The sequence below is a fragment of the Delphinus delphis genome, chromosome 9 (genome assembly GCF_949987515.2).
Source record: "Delphinus delphis chromosome 9, mDelDel1.2, whole genome shotgun sequence".
Classification (NCBI taxonomy): Eukaryota; Metazoa; Chordata; class Mammalia; order Artiodactyla; family Delphinidae; genus Delphinus; species Delphinus delphis.
The window spans coordinates 51489139-51511400 of record NC_082691.1 but is presented as its reverse complement, the minus strand read 5'-3'; the positions used below and the strand labels follow the sequence as shown (position 1 = coordinate 51511400).

Genomic DNA, 22262 nt, shown 5'->3' with positions numbered 1-22262 from the left:
GGAAGAACAGGAGAATGCTTACTAAATAACTTTAAAAAATTGTCTTTCAGTCATTTTTGGCCTTTTAGCCATTTTTATATCAATATTTTTGCATATTATCACCAGTCACCTAGAAATCGATTATAACAACTCTTAGTACAAGTTTAAAATCTTTTTTATTTGCAGTTTTGAATATATTTATATTGAGTTAAATCTGGCAATGTGGGCAGTTGAATGCCAAAAGCTCTCAGAAAAACAGTGTCCCTGTATGTATATGTGTGATGTATACATACATACATATACATACCTGTTTATATAAATAACTTATAAAAGTGTTCTTAAATCTACCACCTCCTGAGACATGTAGGTCAGGTATTATTATTTCCATTATATAGATGGGGAAACTGAGGATGAGGAATAAAATGAACTGCCAACTTCACACATAGTTCAGCCCAGAGCCTGGAGCAAACGTATTCCAAATCCAGTATTTTGTTTCCATTTAACTATGACTCTGCTCTTAAAAATGCTCTAAAATGTCACAGGCTAAAAGCATTCAGTTTCACTTTCAAAGTACTTACTGTTCTTTGAAAGTATAAATCTTCCAAAACACAGAAACAGTTTTCCCCTTAAGAGAATGGGAATATGGCTTTCTTTTAAAAAATATTCAGTTTAATATCTAGTGTGAACATTTATGGCCTATATATGAGTGTTGTGAAATTCTGATAGGTCCATTAAAAAGGGCTTGCATCAAATTTCAATATTTGGACAAAGCCGAATATAAGCCTTAAAAGTTGACATTTGTACTGGAAACACTGACAAAGCACAAAACCTATAAATGGCAGTGGTGGCTGAGACAGAAATCATTTTTCAAGTACTTCAGACGTGACACTAGGGTGCAGCATTGTCCCTCTTCTCTCTGCCAAAGCAACAAATACATTCAGAGGAAACAGAATATAATTTCAATGAAACAATGCCAGAAACCAAGAAGTAAAATCTAAAGGCACAAAACATATCAAACTTTATGGCTTCTTTTCTGCTGGCAACCTGGGATCTTAGGCCTTTGCCAAAAGTGGAAATGGCTTTCCCTTGGAAGCAAGTCAAACGTGTTCGTCAAAGGTTCCTTCTGGTCCGTCCCACTGGCTTCACGTACTAAGGGGCACCAGCAGCGTTAACATGATTGAAGACGTCGGTGTTAGAGGTGGACAGAACGCCCAGGTGGAGTCAGTAAGGAAAAGCAGGTGAAGGACGTCAGTGTCTGGCAAGCTGGTTTCAGTCAAGACTGTTCTTACTTTTAACAAGAGAGTCACTGGTATGCCTGACTTTCACAGTTCCCTCTTCACAATCACATGCACACAAAATACATTCAACAGGGATAGGGAAGAACAGATGGGAGTTCATCATTGAATGATCAAAGAACGTGACACCCAGAAGCAGAGAGTAATGTGCAAGTTTGGTCCTGAGTTCATCCATCTTACAGAGCGGACAGTAGCAGTGGCAGGAGCAGCCGTCGTGGCAGCTGCCCTGGACCCAGGAAGCCCCCAGACAATAAAACTAGCAAATGTTTTTCAGGCCTTAAAGCCACTGGGTTCTGACTCAGCAGTGACTCTGGCACTAACAGAAGCCTATTGGAGCTGCTTCCAGTCACTGAAAGAACAAACTCAGGTTCCGGGTTTATTCCGACTGTTTTAAGCAGTTAAACATGAGAAAATAGTGTTAAAATATAATGCTTTTCTTTAGGGGGACTTTTCATCACTTTTACAGGCTGCAAATATCATAAAAATTACTAGATGCCTATAAAATGGTACAGAGCAATGATCAGGGCTATTTTTGGTTCTAGAACTCCCACTTTCTTCCTACTCCACCCGAATCCTGATGGGGCTTGGCAACAACATAGATCCCAAAAGGTTGCTGTACTGCATGCTCTGTGAGAAGAAAAGCCTCTTCTTCCCATTCTAGACACACGAAAGCGTCCATACTCTCACATGCACAAACATGTACGCTAATGGAACTCTGAAAATCATCAAGGAGCTATGTCACAGACAACTGGAACCAAAGAATTCGAGCACAAGAAAGCCTTAAAGTTTCATTTCTCAGGCGAAGAAGTTAAGGAACAAAAAGGTTAAACGATTAATGATGAATTATAATAATAGCTAACATTTTTTTAAAAGCATTTACTATGTACCAGGCACTGTGTAAGTCTTCTACCCGGTGTTTTAAATGACTTTTTCAAGACTGCACAGTTATTTAGCCACAGGCGTAGGATTGAAACCTAGGATCCTTATCTCCTTTTTCAGTGTTCCAAAGAAAAATGGATTTGTAGCATACCATCCTTTGTCCAGGAAGACAAAACAAAACAATGTAAAACCAACCTGGATGACTACAGGATACTCAATGGGGACAGGAAGCCCAGTGGGTAAGGATGGGTTACCTGGTCATTGAGCGCCCCACCTCTGAGTGGAAGCATCTGAAATGACCCCAAGCAGATAACACAGCTGAACTTAAAGAACTGGAGCTCAGCCAAGCAGAGAAAGGGCAGCTGTCAAAAGATCCACACGAGCAACATAAAAGCTTCCAGAGCAGAGCAATCAGGCCACAAGGCATGATGGGCTCTGCACAAAACAGCAGACGTCTACCATGTCCCCACTCACCACACAAACAGTAACATTGTCTGCAGCAGCAGCAGCTTGGGGTAGGAAAGACAAGAGATAAACATATTACATAAACGTCAGAGGAAGGTCACTGTAATGTTTTAATGTTACAGACACAGATGTAAAATTACAGTTAATACTTACTCCAAGATTTTTCCTAGCTGATCGACATCTGAACTTCCACGAAAAAGCGGCCTGAAAGAAACAAGATACATATTAAACAAGGAGTTTTTCTCTGGTTACATTTCAATCATACTTGTCTTGATCATTATTTAACAGGAATCAAAATATTCTTTGTGTGGGGAAGAAGTAACCTTTGGTAAATGAAGGTTTTTCTTGCATTCCCCTTACAGTAAGATCTCTTATGAATATCTGGCGGTGCCTGACTCCCATACTTGATAATCCTGGGTAACCTATTCTCAGTCATTGTAACAACACTGCCACCATCATATACAGGCCCTGGCTTCAAAGTTCTACTTAACTTTGTGGTAGGCTGGAACACATCGCTATCATAGGCTCAAACCAGAGGTATGTAGAATTCTTTTTTTTTTGCTGTATGCGGGTCTCTCAGTGCTGTGGCCTCTCCTGTTGTGGAGCACAGGCTCCGGAGGCTCAGCGGCCATAGCTCACGGGACCAGCCGCTCTGCGGCATGTGGGATCTTCCCGGACTGGGGCACGAACCCGTGTCCCCTGCATCAGCAGGCGGACTCTCAACCACTGTGTCACCAGGGAAGCCCTGTGGAATTCTTTGATATTATTCTTGGTCAGATCCTTCTCAGAGCACCCTTCCTTTTTTTAATTGAAATATAGTTGACTTACAATATTGTATTAGTTTCAAGTATACAGCAAAGTGATTCAACTATATATATACAAATATATACACATATATACACATATATTTAGATTCTTTTCCATTATAGGTTATTAGAAGATATTGAATATAGTTCCCTGTGCTACACAGTAGGTCTTGTTGCTTATCTATTTTATGTATTGTAGTTTGTATCTGTTAATCTCATACTCCTCATTTACCCCTCCCCTCTCTTTCCCCTTTGGTAACCATAAGTTTGTTTTCTGACAGAGCACCCTTTCTTAATATCACTCTGCTATCGCAGTACTTCCTCACAGTTCTCTCTCCTTCCACTTGTCCTGAATGCTGCAGTGAGCTACCTATGGGTCTGTTTTTCTGATTATACCACTCCCCTTTCTCCCAATATTATGGTAGCTAAACATCACAAGTTCAAAATCCTAACTCTGGGCTTCAGAGGCAATTGTGAACACACAAGACTCATTATCTATACTGAGCATTTAACTGACAATTAAGTGAACTCACTTGGTGACATTTCTGGCATTTTCTTAAGTAGAGAGCAGGGAGTGTTCTAGGTTTGCCCCTAACCTTTGGCTTAGCGCTTTACCTGAACAGGTGCTCAGTTAATACACATCTTATTTGATTATATATATACCCATGGTACACATGTAAATGTTCCCTAACTCCTTGCTCAACAAATGACATAAAAAAGAATTTTTCGGGCTTCCCTGGTGGTGCAGTGGTTGAGAGTCCGCCTGCCGTTGCAGGGGACACGGGTTCGTGCCCCGGTCCGGGAAGATCCCACATGCCGCGGAGCGGCTAAGCCCGTGAGCCATGGCCGCTGAGCCTGTGCGTCCGGAGCCTGTGCTCCACAACCGGAGAGGCCACAGCAGTTAGAGGCCCACGTACCGCAAAAAAAAAAAAAAAGTATTTTTCAACAATAATGTGTTTTAAAAAATATGTGCAGCCTATTATCAGAGATCATGTTTTAGAAATATTATATATCAATTTATAAAGCCTTAAACCAGACCTCTTAAATATTTTTTACACACAATAAACGAACTTGCTATATACGCTATATATGGAGACTCCTACAAAGTCATGGCATTTCAGTGGCTAGGAGACACTGAACCATACACTTTCTATTCAGGCCATGATTCTTGAAGGTGGTTATTTTCAAATGAAGTGGAAAATAATTTACTTGTGTAAATGTTATGGTTGGATTGTGTCCCCCCACCCCGTGCCCCCAATTCACATTGAAGTCCAACCCCAGTGCCTCAGAATGAGGGCCTTTAAAGTGATGGGTAAGTCCAAATGAGGCCATTAGGGTGGGCCCTAATCCAATCCAAACCAGAGGCATGCGTGCACACAGAGAAATGATCATGTGAGGACACAGCAGGGAGGTGAGCCAAGGAGAGAGAACTCAGAAGAAACCAAACCAGCTGACACCTTGATCTTGGGCTTCCAGCCTCCAGAACTGTGAGAAAACAAATTTCTGTTGTTTAAGCCACTTAGTCTTTGGTATTTTGTTATGGCAAACCCTAGAAAACGGATACAGATATCACTAACACAGCCAAATTAATAAAGAATTATGGATTTGGATTCTAAAAGACATCTAGACAGGTCCTGAAAGATAGCAAGGTGAGAAGTGAAAGTTTTAGAAAAGTTAAACAATGGAATCTTAACAGCTACTATTCATAGGGCACTGGTGTTGTACCCGACATAGTGCCACATGCTCCCCAAACATTGTATCATTTAATTCTCACAAAAACTCCAGGAGCAAGGTAGTATTATTATCATCCCTATTTTCTGATGAGGAAACTGAGGATTGGAGAAGCTTCCTGACTTACCTAAGGACACATAACAAATTGCAGACTTAAAATTCAAGCCAGGTCTGCCTTGCCCCAAAGCCTGTATGCTTCATTATTATGTCGTAATACTTTTATTTTGGTTACTAATGTTCTCTGCAATCACAGACAGTCACTTTAGCTGAGCCTCTGGGGTGAAATAGCACAGGGACCCTGTGAAGAGCGCTGTGTAGAGAACCTGTGTCTCATAAGCGGGTGCCTATGGGATTCTTACTCAGATGGCTTTGCAAGTGTCTAAATGTCTTTAAAGTCTTGCTCTACTTTAACAAGGAACAAAGCAGCTCACCAGATTGAGACTCTCTAGTCTCTCCACAAACTAACTGATGAAGGCCCTTCCAGATCTTTAAATCTTCCTACAGCCCAATCTTTTATAGCTGTTTAGCTCACACATCTTAATTGATGCACCATTTTAAAATTCCTTCCAAAGCATAGAACTCGGGTTGCAAAGAATCAACAGTTCTCTTTCTCTTCACACTCATCTATTTTTCTTAATATTAAAGTATGAAATTATTGGGACTTCCCTGGCGGTGCGGTGGTTAAGAATCCGCCTGCCAGTGCAGGGGACGTGGGTTCAATCCCTGGTCTGGGAAGATCCCACATGCCGCAGAGCGACTAAGCCCATGCACCACAACTACTGAGCCTGCGCTCTACAGCCCGCAACTACTGAGCCCACGTGCCACAACTACTGAAGCCCGTGCACCTAGAGCCTGTGCTCCGCAACAAGAGAAGCCACCACGATGAGAAGCCCGCGCACCGCAACGAAGAGTAGCTCCCGCTCGCCACAACTAGAGAAAGCCTGCGCACAGCAATGAAGACCGAACGCAGCCAAAAATAAATTTAAAAAAATTAAAAATAAAATAAAGTATGAAATTATAAAACTAAATATAGCCGGCATTATGAGGTTTGGGAACAAACACAAATGACCCTTTCTTGCTAAGCAAGTATCTCAAATGGCTGGAGTGGTGAGTGTGCCAGGTCAGTAAGCACAGAGGGAACAGAGAGCATCAGTTTAATCTGCTGAGCTGGTTAAGTCGCTATGTAAACATGCCAAGCCCCTCACCCTTCATGAAGAAGACTGGTATCCACAGAAGCATGAGTGAAATTACTTGTGAGGATTATGGAGCAGTTTAAAATAAATATGTTGGCATGGCTATCGGGAAACAAACAAAGCAGACTAACGTGAATGGATGTCTCCAGGCAAAGGCGTAAGAACATCTCTTTCCTGGGGTGGGCACTGAGACCCCAGCCTGAAGCTCAGCTGCAGCAGTGGCTCATGTCCCTACTGTTTTGGTTTTGAGCTCTTTTCTTGTTTTTGTCCCTTGGCAATATTCTAACTTTTTTGCTAGTTCTGCTATGCATTTAAGTGTGCTCTATTTTATCTTACATTTGCTACATGTTTTAGCAGAGGACTTTCAAGTCACGTGGTCTACCATACTGCAAGAGCCTGAAGTCGTATCTCTATTGGTTGGACTTGGCCCACAAAATGAAATGTGCCTGCCATCCCCGAGTTAGGACTGGCCCATCAGTTTGGCTTCCTTTAATGAGGGCAGCAAGCAGAAGGTCTGAATCATAACCACTCTTCTGTGAACACTCAGTAAAACCTGCTAGGGGATACTAGAAACTCAGAGCCTGCAATTCGGTGTAGAGCTCAGATTGCCTTTTGCCACCTTAGGAAGACTTGGTATGTGACTCTGGGGTCTATTAACTTGTCTTTGCAGCAAATGTGGGTTGGCTTGAGTTATAAGAGCTACTGAACCCTGACTGCATGCAATTAGCTCCTATAAAATGGATCTTTGGATGCAAAGACATAGTCACAAGACAAGAGAAATGGGTCACATGAAGGGGACAATAGGCCTAATTGGATCTGGTACTCTCAGCTGACCAAGAGGTTGGTCATGAATCTGATCAAACTCTTAGAACCATCTATTCAGTTTTCAGCTGAAAAGTTGGAATAGTTTGTATGAGCTGGTTTTATGCTAGTGGGTGCTATGAACGTAAGGAGCATGGAGAGGTACAATGGATTTAGAGGAGAGATGAAACCTTTCACCGTGATGAACTCCTGGGTGTACTATGGTGGAGCGTGGAGACGTAAGAATAAGATCACCCTAAGGACCTTACTCTATCTTTAAATAAGGCTCTTTGGTAAGAAGTCTTGGCTGTATCAGGTATGTGTGCACCATGAACTGAAGAAGCACACAGGACCGGGATTTTCATTGAGGTTATTTTGAATATTCTTCCTCCCTCATATTAGCTGAGCCAAAGAGGCTTCAATTCATATAATTTATGGCATATTTTAGGTGGACAAATATGAACATAATCTTTGATTATATTCTTTGGTTTAGTGATGAGGGAGAGTTTAATTCTACTGCCTGGAATAACCGTATAATTGAGGGATGATTTGGCTAAAACACACACGTATATGAGTCCGACTTGGCTGGTTCTTTATTACCAAGACATAAAGCTGAGCTGGAAGGAAGTAGAGGGTTGAAGGAGCAAAATGGCGGAGAATAAAAGACACAGAAAGACTGAAAGACTGAGCTTGAGATAGGGATGGCCAGACAGAGACAACCTGAGGAGGTTCACAATAACTTTAAACTCTGTTTCTTCCCACTGCCTAAGAATCTACCTCTCCTGGTAATCCTAGGATGTTAGGTACAGAGGCCCCGCATGGAGATGGAAGATGGAAGAGGAATGCTCTGGTATATATCATGAGACAGAGCCTCATCAAAGATAAAACGTCATGCATTTTTAGAAAAAGTCACTGCAGGGAGAAGATCCACAAAGCTATCCTATCTTGTCTGTTTTTAGACATAAGCCTCCCAGGTGACATACTCAGGAATTCTTTTAAACTAATTATTTAAAAATACAGTTAACAACAGAGATATTCTATTGAAGACAGTAAATCTGAGGGCTGTTTTTATATTTCTAAAAAAATTCTTATATACACATTTTTGGGTTGGGGGGGTTAAATAATAAAATGGAAAGATCACTCCTACCAAAAACATCCCAAAATGAAGACTGCAATTGCTTTACTGAATTAACACGTTAAAAAATCCTTTTATTATACAGAACATTACTGAAGGTCAGTAACTCTTATGCATTTTACTACATCAAAAACTACAATTAATCACTTCATTTAGATACTTTTCAGTAGTTTAACCAAGTGGCTGGGTAACAGCGCACAAACATTATTGCTAAAGACCTTTGTTGAATCTAAGTATCATGAATCCATTTCCCATTTTATACCTACATTTCTTTTCTCTTCCCCTTGCTTATGATTGTTGTTATTCTTCAGAAGATTTTCTCCACACTCTCTGGGACTTTTACATTCTATTGCAGAAACCCTCCTTCTGCCTCTCATGCCCCTGAGACTCTTTCTATTATGAATTCCCACATAAACTCCAGAGGAGCCTACTGGAAGGACTTTGCCATGCTCCCCTTAGAAGGCAACTTATTTGACAAGGTAAGCAATATTTGGGGGACAATATCTGAAAGTGAACATTGCTATGTTTTTACGAAAGAGGATTTTAGGTTATTTCCAAGTATTTTCCTCAAATATCTTTCTTCACCATTATACTTGATAATAGTTAATGCTGATAAAATAAACTCTATGAAACACATACATTTTCATTTATACATGTTTTTTTTTCTTTTTTCCTAACCAAAGGGAGATTCCTGCAAAATACAATGGCAAATTGCATTCATTTCAAACCACAGCAGAGTCATTTCTCTTCTCACCTCACCTTAGGCACTGCTGTGCCAAAACAAGTGTAGACCTTGGGGTTTTAATCAAGGATTTCCCCAAGGCTTTATTAAATCTGTGAGAGGTTAAACCTTAACATTCCGCCCCCCCCCCCCCCCCCCGCCCCGTAACATGTTGATTTTTCAGGATACTTGCCGACTGGGGAGAGGGCATAGATTCTGGTGATAGACTGTCCTGGATGTGACCGAACCCCTACTCAGCCACTTCTCCTTGTACGACCTTAGAAAGTCATTTAGCCTCTGTAAAATGTCCAGTTTATAGTAGACCTATAATATGCAGCAGCTAAATATACACACTTTCTCACACGTATACATGGTAGATATTTCTGGTTCCTGGCCGCTATTACACACAGATGATAAGGTAAAATATTTTACATGGTGAACAAGAAAGGAAGAGGACATCTGTCACTGTGTGGTGGGTGCTCGAGTCAAACTTAAACCTAATAGTCCTTCCTCTGGCGTCACTATATATATTCTCTACACCTGTTAGAATCCTTATACCTTTACCATCAAGAAAAGAAAGAATGAATGTCAAAATTTCCAATAAACATTAATTCATTTTCAATTGGCAATTCTAAATGTAGGTTTAGCAAAAAAACTCACTCACCATTGTCTTATCAGTGAAGTGAATTTGCTTGGGTCAAATTACAAAGGGGACCAAGTTTCGGACTCATGCCTTTTAAAGCAAACAACTAAAAGAACATATAAATACTATTCATAATCTCAATGGACAGTGCAAAACAACAATTAAAAGTAGGGTATGTTTTCTAGCAGATGAGACGTGTATGCTGATATACCTGTTATAGAAAGGTAATGATTCATGCATAACGGAAGATGAAAGATTTTGTTTAGTTACAGTACTTTCATTGTACTAAAAAGATGAGGAAGTCATGGATCACCCTATAGAACACCTCTGTAACCTGCATTTGAACTGCAGCTATGCTTTAGCTGCTGTCTTTCTTGATTAGCAGAGGAATTTTCCATGTTCATAAAATGACCTTTCGAAAAATATTACCCAGGGGAATGTTTGCTTTTTAATACTTGTAACCCATGTTCAGTTCCAAAGTTGTTATCTGTTAAGTTAAAAATGTCAATTTATCACCTTACAATTACCACCTATTCAAATAACCAGATTAAGCAGAAAATCAATTAATTGATTTACTTTGTAAACACTAATCGAGTGATCACCTACTAAGCACAAAGGGCTGCATTAGGTGCTAGGAGATTATCCCTCCCCCCCGCCCCCGTCCAAATAAATATTAAATATAAATTAGATTGTATAATGTATGGTCTTAATATATAATAAACAGGGCTTCCCTGGTGGCGCAGCGGTTAAGAATCCACCTGCCAATGCAGGGGACACATGTTCGATCCCTGGTCCGGGAAGATCCCACATGCCGCGGAGCAGCTAAGCCTGTGCACCCCAACTACTGAGCCTGTGCTCTAGAGCCTGCGAGTCACAACTACTGAGCCCACGTGCCACAACTACTGAAGCCTGTGCACCTAGAGCCCACGCTCTGCAACAAGAGAAGCCACCACAATGAGAAGCCTGCGCACTGCAACGAAGAGTAGCCCCCGCTCGCTGCAACGAGAGAAAAGCCTGCGCACAGCAATGAAGACCCAATACAGCCCAAAGTAAATAAATAAAATAACTAAATTTTAAAAATATATAATAAACATACATTTAAATTATAATATATATTTTATAAATTTATATTATAATAAAACAATTATATATTTATATAATAGTATAAGTTCATTATAAATTTATATTAAAATACAAATTTATAACTTTATAAATAAATATACATACCTATACTACATATTACCATAATGATCCTTGCTTCCACAGGAGACAAGATATACAAATGCAGGGTCATGAAGTAGAGAAGTTTCTCTAATTTTACTGGTGGGAGCTGAAAGCCCAGGCCAATCATTTAATCTTTACTAGAATGTTGGGAGGTGGTCTGATTAACCTCCTTTTATCAATGAGAAGTAAAGTAACTGATTCCAGGAAACACAGACCAGTAAGAGGCTAAGCTGGTCTGTGTGACTCCAATGAGCAGCAAATAGAAGCAGTGTTTTAGAAAGATTAATATGACAGAGGTTCACTGGGCCAGTTGGCCGGGATGGAGATGGCGCTGGGGATGCCAATGGGAAGGCCAGGCCATGAATGACATGACAAGGACCTGCACTAGGTGGACAAGGAAATGGGCCGGGATGCAAAGATGTTTAACAGAAGGGGATCAGAACTTGGTGAAAGACTGAACGGGACTTGGAAGGAGAAGCATGATTTGAAGTTTGCATTACTAGTAAAGCCAGGCTGAATGAGAAAGGCGGGGAGACGGTGGTGGGGGACAGGGAGGAGGAAATTGGAAAATAATTAATTTAGTTTTGGATGTGTTCCTTTAAAATAAAAATAACATATAAAATAAAAAATATGCAAAAAAAGGTAGTTAAGTAAACCTAGACATACACCCAAGAGTATTGAGAGCATATGTCCTTACAAAAACTTGTACATGAATGCACATAGCATATTCATATTCATAATAACCAAAAAGTAGAATGAACCCTAATGTCCATCAGCTGATAAAGGGATAAACAGAACGTGGTATAGCCATACCATGGAGTATCATTCAGTCATAAAAAGGAATGAAGCACTGCTGCAACATGGATGACCCTTGAAAACATTATGCTAAGTAGAAGAAGCCAGTCACAAAAGACCACGTTGTATGAGTCCATTTACTGGAATCCATATATTCCAATATACAGAAGAGGCAAATCTATGGAGTCAGAAAGTAGACGAATGGTTGCCTAGGACGGGGGCCTTGTGGGGAAATGAGGAGTGACTGCTAATGGGCATGGGGTTTCTTTTTAGGGTGATGAAAATATTCTAACATTGACTGTGGTGATGGTTGCACAACTCTCTGGATAGACTACTCTAAAAACCACTGAAGTGTGAAATTTATATTGGTGAATTGTATGGTATATGAATTATATGTCAATAAAGCTGTTTTAAAAAAAGTAGTTTAGAAATTATATTTCCAAGCAAACATTACAGATTCAGGACAGTAAAAATCTGCTAAGAAAACTGCTTTAGGCCTAAATATATGAAAGGCTTAAGTACATCGTATTGCAGTACAGTGACAAACATTTATTCTACCATATACTCAATCAAGAACCCATTTGGAGAGATGTGCTCTGGAAGTTCTGAATAACCTACTAATATGATCTGAATCTCCCCAAACACCTGATTTATCAGATTAGGATTAAATAATAACCCCCCAAAATGTGTATGGATAAAAAAAGACAGTCTAAAAAACCATCTTATGCTTTCCTCTGATGGTGACATTATGGGTGATTTGGTTTTTTTTTTTCCTGCATTTTTCTATTATTCTGTACTCACCATTTTATGAGCATCAGTTAGTTTTAAAATCAGAAGGAAAAGGCCCCAACACGGCTACTTGCCATATACTGCATGTACGTGATCTGTTCACCCCACTTCTTCTTCATTCCTCACTCCTGTGCCAACCCACTTCTATTCCTCACTTACTTGCTGGTCTCTACAGCCAAAATTGGAAGCTCCCTGAGGACAGGGTCAACCTTTACTTGCTTCTATATCTAGAGCACATAATTTTCTGTCCATAATTGGCACTCATTCCTCACTCCTGTGCCAACCCACTTCTATTCCTCACTTACTTGCTGGTCTCTACAGCCAAAATTGGAAGCTCCCTGAGGACAGGGTCAACCTTTACTTGCTTCTATATCTAGAGCACATAATTTTCTGTCCATAATTGGCACTCATTAAATACATACTCAATGGTTACTGTTCCTTCTATTGAGAAGGCTTTCCTCTCTCTTGTTTCCACAAGCTTCAGTCTCTCATGTCTCAAAATTTGCTTCTTTGGTTCACCTCTGGGTAATTCAAGTGTGAGCATGTGTGTTTGCACAGATACATATATATGAATAGATGTATACACCGCCAGAGCTGAAACTGGATTTGATTTACATTGTTGTATCCATTTGTGCTTTACCTGCTCTGTGGCACTAGACAATATGTGCAAATAATGGGTATTTAGAAACCAGGTGGTCTGACAATTAGTCCCCTAAATCTAAAGTCTTGTCTAAACCAGCAGAGAAGCAGCAAGAGGCATGTAGGATACGAACTTTGCCCTCAGGGGCTTACTTTACCCAAGTATGCAGGACAGGGAAGGGCTCCTTGGAAGACAAAGAAAGAAAAGTGTTGAGAGAAAGTGTAGCAAGGCAAAACAGAGTGAGGGATTAAAGAGGGTGTGGAGGGGAAAGAGGAGCTTGAAGGAGAGCAGTCCAGAAAGGAAGAAGGGCTGGTGGGAAAGAGCACAGGAGGGAAAAGATTACAAGTCCAAGTAATAAAAGGGAAGGACTGGGGCAAAAAGAATCTGAGATGAAGTTCTGTCACTGAGACATAGACAGACAGAAAAAAACCTCTACCAGGGAAGGAAGGTGCTACTTACAGCAAAGACCAGGTGAACACAAGTTAGAGAGTGCTGCCATATCTGTCCATAGCAGGGGACTCTGAGTCTGGTAATTTCCTTAAAAGTAAATAGCTGAATTAATTTTTACTTGTTACCAACTGTGAATAATTTATTTCTCCACAGAAGACTCATATTTACTGGACTATGAGTAACTTCCTTAAGAGAGAGAAAGAGAAAGAGAGGAAAACCCCAATGGGTTTCAATTCAAAATTGCCAATTAAAATTAAACTAGAGCTCACCAAACCACCTGAGATTTCTGAAACATTACAAAACTTACAAATTAATATATTTACTGATTTAGTCAATTTCATATATGACTCAAGAAGCCTCAGTGGTCATTAAGATTAAAAAAATCATTTCTGATCACTTTAACAAATGTTGAGTATCTACCATTTGCCAGAAATCATTATTTCTTGTATATACTTATTTAATTAAAGAATTGCCTTTCTCTTCTCCCAGTGCTATTTCTTCCTGTCTTAGTTCACTTGGGCTGCTATAACAATACCATAGCCTGGGTGGCTTAAATGACAGAAATTTATTTCACAGCTCTGGAGACTAAGAAGTCCTAAATGAAAGTGCCAACATGACTGATTTCTGACGAGGACTCTTCCGGGCTTGCAGATGGCCACCTTCTTTGTTGTGTACTCACATGGTAGAGAAGGAGCGAGTTCTCTGGTGTCTCTTCTTAGAAGGGCACTAATCTCATCATGGCTTCACACTCATGACCTCATCTAACTCTAATTAAATCCTAAAGGCCCCATCTCCAAACACCATCAAATTGGGGCTTAGGGCTTCAACGTCTGAATTCTGGTGGGGTGGGGGGGGACACACACACAAACATTCAGTCTACAATACTTCCTTCTTCATGTTACTAAATACAATACCTTTCATGCCTTTAAAATTAGAAAGCTGGGCAGGCATGTTCTGATCCAATAGGAGCAACAAGCAGGATGTGTCTCATCCTGTGCCTGGGATTCAGGTATTCATTTAATAAACTTTCTGATAATTTTTCTTGCCAAATTACATGTTTATTACTCTTCCAATGCCTACCTTATCTCTTGCTCTCTAATCACACTGCTCAGGGGAGTTCTTAAGGCAGGAAAGAAACGATCATGTAGTGGGCACTTTCTAAAGCCTGGGTTCCTAACTATAATATTGCATTTTCATTCCCACTCTAACCCTAAAGTCAGACAACTAGCAAGTACTAAATAACTTTGCATTTGAAACAAAGTTTGAGAACCAGAAAAAGAAATCTGAGTCAAACCTAAGAAGTGATATGTTGCAAGGGAAAAGCATTTGGATTAGTATTACTAATTACTAGGAAACTGAGACAAGTCCAGGGTCTAGGGACTTCCATGGAATCACCTCTCTCACTATGGGCAGTAAGCTTCTTTAATAGTCAGACATCTCTGGTTCAATGCCCTGGGGAACGGTGTCTTCTGTCTCTTCACATAACCACAGAGCTTGGACGACTCTCCTCCTCCCATATGGAAATTCAAGCTGTAATAATACGCACTATATTTTAAGTTGGGCTTGGTATTGAAAACCTTTAATGACGACATGCTGTAAGATCATTTGGGGCAAGGGTGATGGTGGCGTGTAGAGACATAGAATAGATTATCAGAGATTACCAGGAACACCTAACAAAATCAGTGCCAGAGACTGATTAGTCAGGCTTTAATTACTTACTGGGCCCAGGGCTTATCAAGTACCTTCACTCTGCAGAAATGTGAACTAGAGCCATCACTTAAGCAAACTAGAACCTCACCATATCACATAATAAAACCACCCTGTCCCACAATTCCTAGCCTTTCTTTATACTGTGCCTTCCTGGGAGAGAAAGAAAACCTATATCTGGGCTGCTGGTCTATGAGTGCAAACCTTAGCACCCATGTTCCTCAATACTGGTTATTTGGGTAGGGCACCCATGAAAAGGTTGACCAAATGGCCCAGTATGCCCAGGATGGTCCCAGTTTTAGCACTAAAAATCCTGTATCCAGAAAAACCTCTTTGTCCTAAGCAAACTAGGATGGTTGGTCACCCTACCCAGGAGACCCAGTACAAGAAGTTATAGTAAAGGAAATTGGAAAAAAAAAAAAAGAGTAATCTTTAGAAAAGTGTTTTTGTTATTTCAGAGGATGGCTTTAAAATATTAGATGAGCATCTCTCAAAACAATAAGAATTAAGGTGGTCCAGATAGACAGATTTCATTCTTGTCTTTCCTAATAACTCACTGTTTCTATGCAATAAGGGACTAGACCATTTGTAGCTCCCTCCACAAACCATAATTCAACTTGCTATTTCTCTGTGTTAGCAAAAGACCGTGTAAAACCACATACACTTTGCCTAGGCAAAGAGCATTGCCTGTGGCTTAATCCACACGGTTAATGTAACAGTCTGAGGGAAGTACATGGTCTAAAGAGGAGACCACCAATAGAGACTGTGGTGACGCTACTACACATCTAGGATGACAAAGAGAATTCGTCTTGTCCAGTCTGACTGGTAGCAACAGGCTGTGAGCTAGGTTGAGAATGATTCTGAAGTGCTATATAGGTGCAGTAGAAGAGAGTACTGTGATTAATCAGCAACACATACCATGTAAAACAGACTAGCCACGTGAACCAAGGTGACACAGGTGAGCCAAGTTTTCTCTTTCTGATAGGCTGACATCAAAGCAATACACAAGGAGTAAAAGTTAGAAAATGTTAAAGTAAGCTCGTCTAATAGTGACATACTCCAATAACAAATATTACTTAAACTACGGTAACCAATATGTGGCTTTCAAAATCACTCTTACTGGGACTTCCCTGGTGGTTAAGAATCCACCTGTCAATGCAGGGGACACGGGTTCGATCCCTGGTCCGGAAAGATCCCACATGCTGTGGAGCAACTAAGCCTGTGCGCCACAACTACTGAGCCTGCGCTCTAGAGCCTGCAAGCCACAACTACTGAGCCCGCATGCCTAGAGCCATGCTCCGCAACAAAAGAAGCCACCAGAATGAGAAGCCTGCGCACTGCAACTAGAGAAAGCCCGCGCGCAGCAACGAAGACCCAACTCAGCCATAAATAAATAAACAAAACAAACAAACACTCTTACTTTTAATCTTTGAATCCACTGGTCTTGTCTTTGACACAGCAATTTTGCCAAAGAGAGTTTTATGGGTTCTAATGTGGGTGTGTCTCTGAGTATATAATTATGATCACCTCTATGCTCATATGCATATGCTCTCTCTTGCAAACACTCTAATATTGACATCAGCCAGCTGTCAGCAAAATGATGCATAATCCAAGGCTAAAAGTTTTAATGTTGATTTTGGGGGAACATAATCACTAGGAATTTTCTGCAACAGACATGTCTGTTGGTTGAAGTGGCTTATTTAAAACAAAAAAGCAGCTTTGCTCAAGAGGGAACCAAAAGTATCACTCATACAGTATTACAAATGACCCAAAAATATCCTCAAATTGGATTCAATCATCGGTTAAAAATACTCCAAACAGTGGAAAACTGATTTTCTCATTTTTTCCTTAAAAAAAAAAAAAAAAATCTGGTTAGCGTACAAACATGGGCACTGGTCACTGAATGTCAGTGAGGTTGTCTACATGTCTCTAGTACTGAGAGATTAATGGGATCAGTCAACAAAAGTTAGCGTTTCTTTTCTCAGGATAAATTTTTACTGACCTAAGAGCCAGCTTAATTTTTTAAAAGGCTTACTTATTGCATTTATATTTTTAATGATGGGTGGCTACTTTTAAAAAAATGATTTTTCTGATTATGAAATATATATGCATTGTAGAAAGTCTGGAAAATAGAGAAAAGTAAAAAGAAGAAATAACAGCATCATTTCTTTTCTCTTTTTAGATGCAAATGGATTAGATGGGATCTCTAAAGGTCTCTTCTCTTTCAAACAAAGATGGCACCATACTCCAGACCAGGATCGGAATCCTGGCTGTATAGTCCTTGGTTTGAATAAGAACAAAAAGACAAGACAGTGGTTAGCAGTCATAACAAAGCTGGGACTGAATATGACTCAAGCCTCTATGAAGAAAAAAATCAAGGACATATTAATAAAATGTTATTTGTACACACATTTCTACCTACCCTTTTAGAGTTTATATCTTACAACAAGGAGCAGGAAAACCTTTCCCTTTATTCCTTTCTAAATGGGAAAGACAACTGGTATCCTGTATGAATATAATATTCCTATCCAGAACATTTTGGGTAGAATCCAGTAATGTGTGATAACTCAACAATTCAGCACAGGAAGCAAAGCCCACAACATTCCTTAGAAATTTCACAGACTATCTAGACAGAACAGACCCATTTGAATAGGATTTTTTTTCAGTGATATTTGAAGAATGCAATTTTTCATGGTGGACATAGCGGGTTTGTGACAGTTGCAAATTCAGATAGGAATAAAACACAATTAAATGATTCATGCTCTTGCGTTATGCTTCCACAGATCTTATTTCTACATGGGTCAAACAAAGGAAAGTTGGTGTTTGACAACTGTGGATGACTCATCAGAGGAAGTTCTTACCATATGGATGTGCTTGTTGAAATAAAGCTGGTTAACAAAGCCAGCCTTTTTTTTCTCCCTGTGGGCCAGTAAGGGTTTCATTTTAGGAAATGGAAGTGTCAATGTGGACAAACTGTCCTGAAGTATTTATAGCATAATGTGTAGTTTCTTTAAACTGCCTTTGAACAAAGAGTATGTGAAAGGAAAATAAGATCTTTATTTCTTTCACTTGTGTCATCTGAACTGTATTCTGTTTATAAAACCCATGTAGTGGGCTTCCCTGGTGGCGCAGCGTATAAGAATCCGCCTGCCAATGCAGGGGACAGGGGTTTGATCCCTGGTCCGGGAAGATCCCACATGCTGCAGAGCAACTAAGCCCGCGAGCCACAACTACTGAAGCCTGCCTGCCTAGAGCCCGCGAGCCATAACTAGAGAAAGCCCGCATGCAGCAATGAAGACCCAACACAGCCAAAAAAATAAAATAAAATAAAAATTAACAACAACAGCAACAACAAAAAACCATGTAGCTCTGTCATGTACATAATGTGATAGGAAAGTGGTACAGCTACACTGGGATGTGCTAGTGGTTTCCCAATTAATTTTAAGAGCTCTTTATTCATTAAGGATGTTATGCCTTTGTCATATTCATTGCAAACAATTTCTCCAAGATTACCATATGCTTTTTAACTTTGTCTGCAGTATTTTTATTTTTTGATGAACAGAAGTTTTCAATTTTTATATAGTCAATATAATATTTTTATATTACAAAAATATAATAATAGTTTTCTTTGTGACTTTTTTTTTTTTTTTTTTTGCGGTACACGGGCCTCTCAACTGTTGTGGCCTCTCCCACTGCAGAGCACAGGCTCCAGACGCGCAGGCTCGGTGGCCATGGCTCACGGGCCCAGCCGCTCTGCGGCACGTGGGATCTTCCCGGACCGGGGCACGAACCTGTGTCCCCTGCATCGACAGGCGGACTGTCAACCACTGCGCCACCAGGGAAGCCCCTTTGTGACTTTTTAATGCCTTGAAAGTTTATCTCCATTTTAGGGTCATCAATATTTTCTATAGTATCTTTATCCTTTTTTTGTTTCATTACCAATATTTAAGTCTTTAAGCCATCTGTTACTTGCTCTGTGGTAAAGAATAGAGAGAATCTAATCAGATTACCATTTTTTCCCCCCAATGAGTCAACCAAGTCACCTTATCTTATTTGTTGAACAAGCTATTCTGTCCTCCAGGATTTGTGATTTATGATAAATTATATCACTTCCTAAATTAGAGTTTTTTCTTGGGTTCTCTATTCTGTTCCATTAATGTCTGTCATTTCTTCTGTTGGAACCAAATTTTTTTATTATTGTAGCTGCATAATGCATTTTAGTGTTTGGAGGTAGGCGGTTCCCTTTATAACTTTTTTCAAACAATTCTTGGCTATTTTCACCAATTTAGCTCTTCCAAATGCATTTTAGAAAATCCTACTGGGATTCTGATTGAAGTTGCATAAACCTATAAATTAGTTTGGAAAGATCTTGTATCCTCTGAATATTCAATCTTTTCAGGAAAATGTAGTATCTTTCCAATATTCAAATATTCTCTACATCTACGTAGGTCTTTTATATCTCTCAATCAAGTTTTATAGTTTTCTTGATATGGGTCCCTCACATTTGCTTACATTAATTTACATTTTTTATTATTACTGGGAGTGAGATGGAGCTGCTTCCAACTGGAGAAACTGTTGCTCTTTTGTCTGAGGTCATGATCCTGACTGTTCTCTTGAATCAGGGGTTACCTTAGATTTGAAAAGTGGAAGCAGAAGGAAAAGAGGGACATGTGGGGGATGGTTTATATGCATAGCATGAAGACTGTGAGCCTCTCAGAAAGGCTCTAAAGGTTAAAAAACACGTAACCAAAAGCACCAGAGGTTAGTGAAAAAGAGAAATAGTGTGTTAATAAGAGCTCAGAGTGATGACTCACTGCATTGGATCATCTCTGGGAAACCACCTACTAAGCAGAATTTAGCAGTTAAGGCGTTATTTTTGGTGCATGGTTATGGCTACTTCCTCTTGGGAAAAAAATGGTTAAACCCTAGCCTCCTAAATACATGAAAATGGTCATCCTGGCAGACCAACCTGTCAGGTAATGATGCTATTTCTAGAACCGGGCAAGGCTGTGTCCCCTGTAGAGCCTTCTTCAGAACAAGACAGAAGCACTGAGCCATGTGCAATGGAAAGGAGTATATAACCCAGGAGACAGAAGACCCAGCTCTTAATGCTGGCTCTGTAACTGATTAACAAATCACTGAGTGCAGGCAGGCCAGCCACTTAACCTCTGCTCATCTGCTAAAGAACCGATATCACAGCTTCTGTCCCACTGTATACCACAGATGTGCTGCAAAAATAATAAACTAGGTGGACAAATCAGAACTGCTGGGAAGTAAAATTAGCTCTTCGGTAAAAGTAATGCCAATCGAGTAGCAAATATATTGGGAGTTTGGGACTAGCAGATGCAAACTATTATATATAGAATGGATAAACAACAAGGTCCTACTGTATAGCACAGGGAACTATATTCAGTATCTTGTAATAAACCATAATGGAAAAGAATATGAGAAAGAACATATATGTATAACAGAATTACTTTGCTGTACACCAGAAACTAACACAACATTGTAAATCAACTATACTCCAAAAAGAAGAAGTAGCAAATATGATGAACTCTAACTCATTCCAAGTTATTCCTTTTTGCTTCATACTGTATTATCTTCCATCCCACCCTCTCCCCCCCCCCCACCCTCTCCTGCCCCGCCACTGGCAGTTTCTTTTCCTTGTTTCATTATGGCTAAATATGCAAAGAAAAATTCAGTGCTATTATTTTGGCCCTACCTCTGGACCAAATCTCTGAATTTAATTTACCCATGATATTCTGCTGTGCTACTTACCAAAATCACTGGCTCAGAAAACTTTAAAGATGCTGTAGTCAGGACAATGACAAATATGAGGGAAAATGTGTTTCCTTATTCAGTACCCATGGCAGTAAGGCTAATTAGTTAGAGCATTCCTCTCTACCCCCACCAGTTGAGCTTGAATATGGTCTTTTCCTTATATTAATGAAGAAACTGAGGTCCTGCAAGATTAAATGACTTGCTCAAGGTTTGATATTTTGTTCATTCATCTGTTCATTTATTCATTCCTTCAGAGAATATTTACTGAGTGTCAGATGCTGTTCTGGATGCTAGGAATACCGTAGTAAATGAAATACCCTCTTTCTCTGAATGCATTAATAAACTCTTGTTAGAATGTTTATTTCCCTGATTAGTGGTAAGTTTGAACACTTTTTATGCTTATTCACCATTGGTAATACTTCTGTGAATTTCTACTTCTCAATTGCCAAACAAAGCCAGATAATTTTGCCTAATGAAATGGGATAGGAGCGATAGGTAAGACATATTTTTCTAATCCTTACAAACAATCCTGAAGCACAGGCAATACTCTCCTCAATTTACAGATGAGGAAGCTGGGGCTCAGGAAGATTTTGTAACTTTAACAGACACAGTCATATATGTGGTAAGTACAAAAGCTGGAATCAATATTCTTAATGATTTCTTATTGATATTATTATATCATATATTTAAATGCAATCTACCATAGCACATTTAAAAATATGTTACAAAAGAGATATTAAGGTCAATCTTTGGCCTTACTTAGTTTATTTATGAAACAAATGAACTTATAAGAATGAGGAGGTTAAAGGCATATTCTAGTTATGATCTGTTTGCAGTACACATTCTCTAGAGAGGTACAACTCTATCCACCATGCATTTGACTTTACAACTACAAGAGGAGGACATCATGGGCATAAAGTTTTGTCAGTCATACAAAGGAAATAACTAGTAAAAAATATGTACAGTAATAATTACTATAAATTTATATATTTAAAAACTGGAAATATATATTAAATGTTTATGTAATATAAAACATATTGATATTGTATAAAAATATATATCAAAAAGACTAGAAAGAAGGATATAATGAAAATGTTATGATATATGCTACCTATTTATGGGTTACAGGTAATTTTCACCCTGTCTTTTTTGCTTCTCTGCATTTTCCTAAATCTAACTTTCTAAAATTTTGCTAACATATTACTTTTTAAGAGGAACAATGCAATAA

The 22262-nt window shown here is 39.5% G+C and overlaps 1 protein-coding gene across 3 annotated transcripts in view; it reads right to left on the bottom strand.

Moving 5' to 3' along the window:
• The window catches only part of CDK6 (cyclin dependent kinase 6), a 232631-nt gene that overhangs the window by 16834 nt on the left and 193535 nt on the right, over positions 1-22262 (bottom strand). For all 3 annotated transcript variants that reach the window (XM_060020528.1, XM_060020529.1, XM_060020527.1), the window contains exon 6: positions 2772-2822. In XM_060020528.1, the coding sequence (XP_059876511.1) occupies positions 2772-2822 (51 nt within the window). The remainder of the gene's footprint in view (positions 1-2771; positions 2823-22262) is intronic.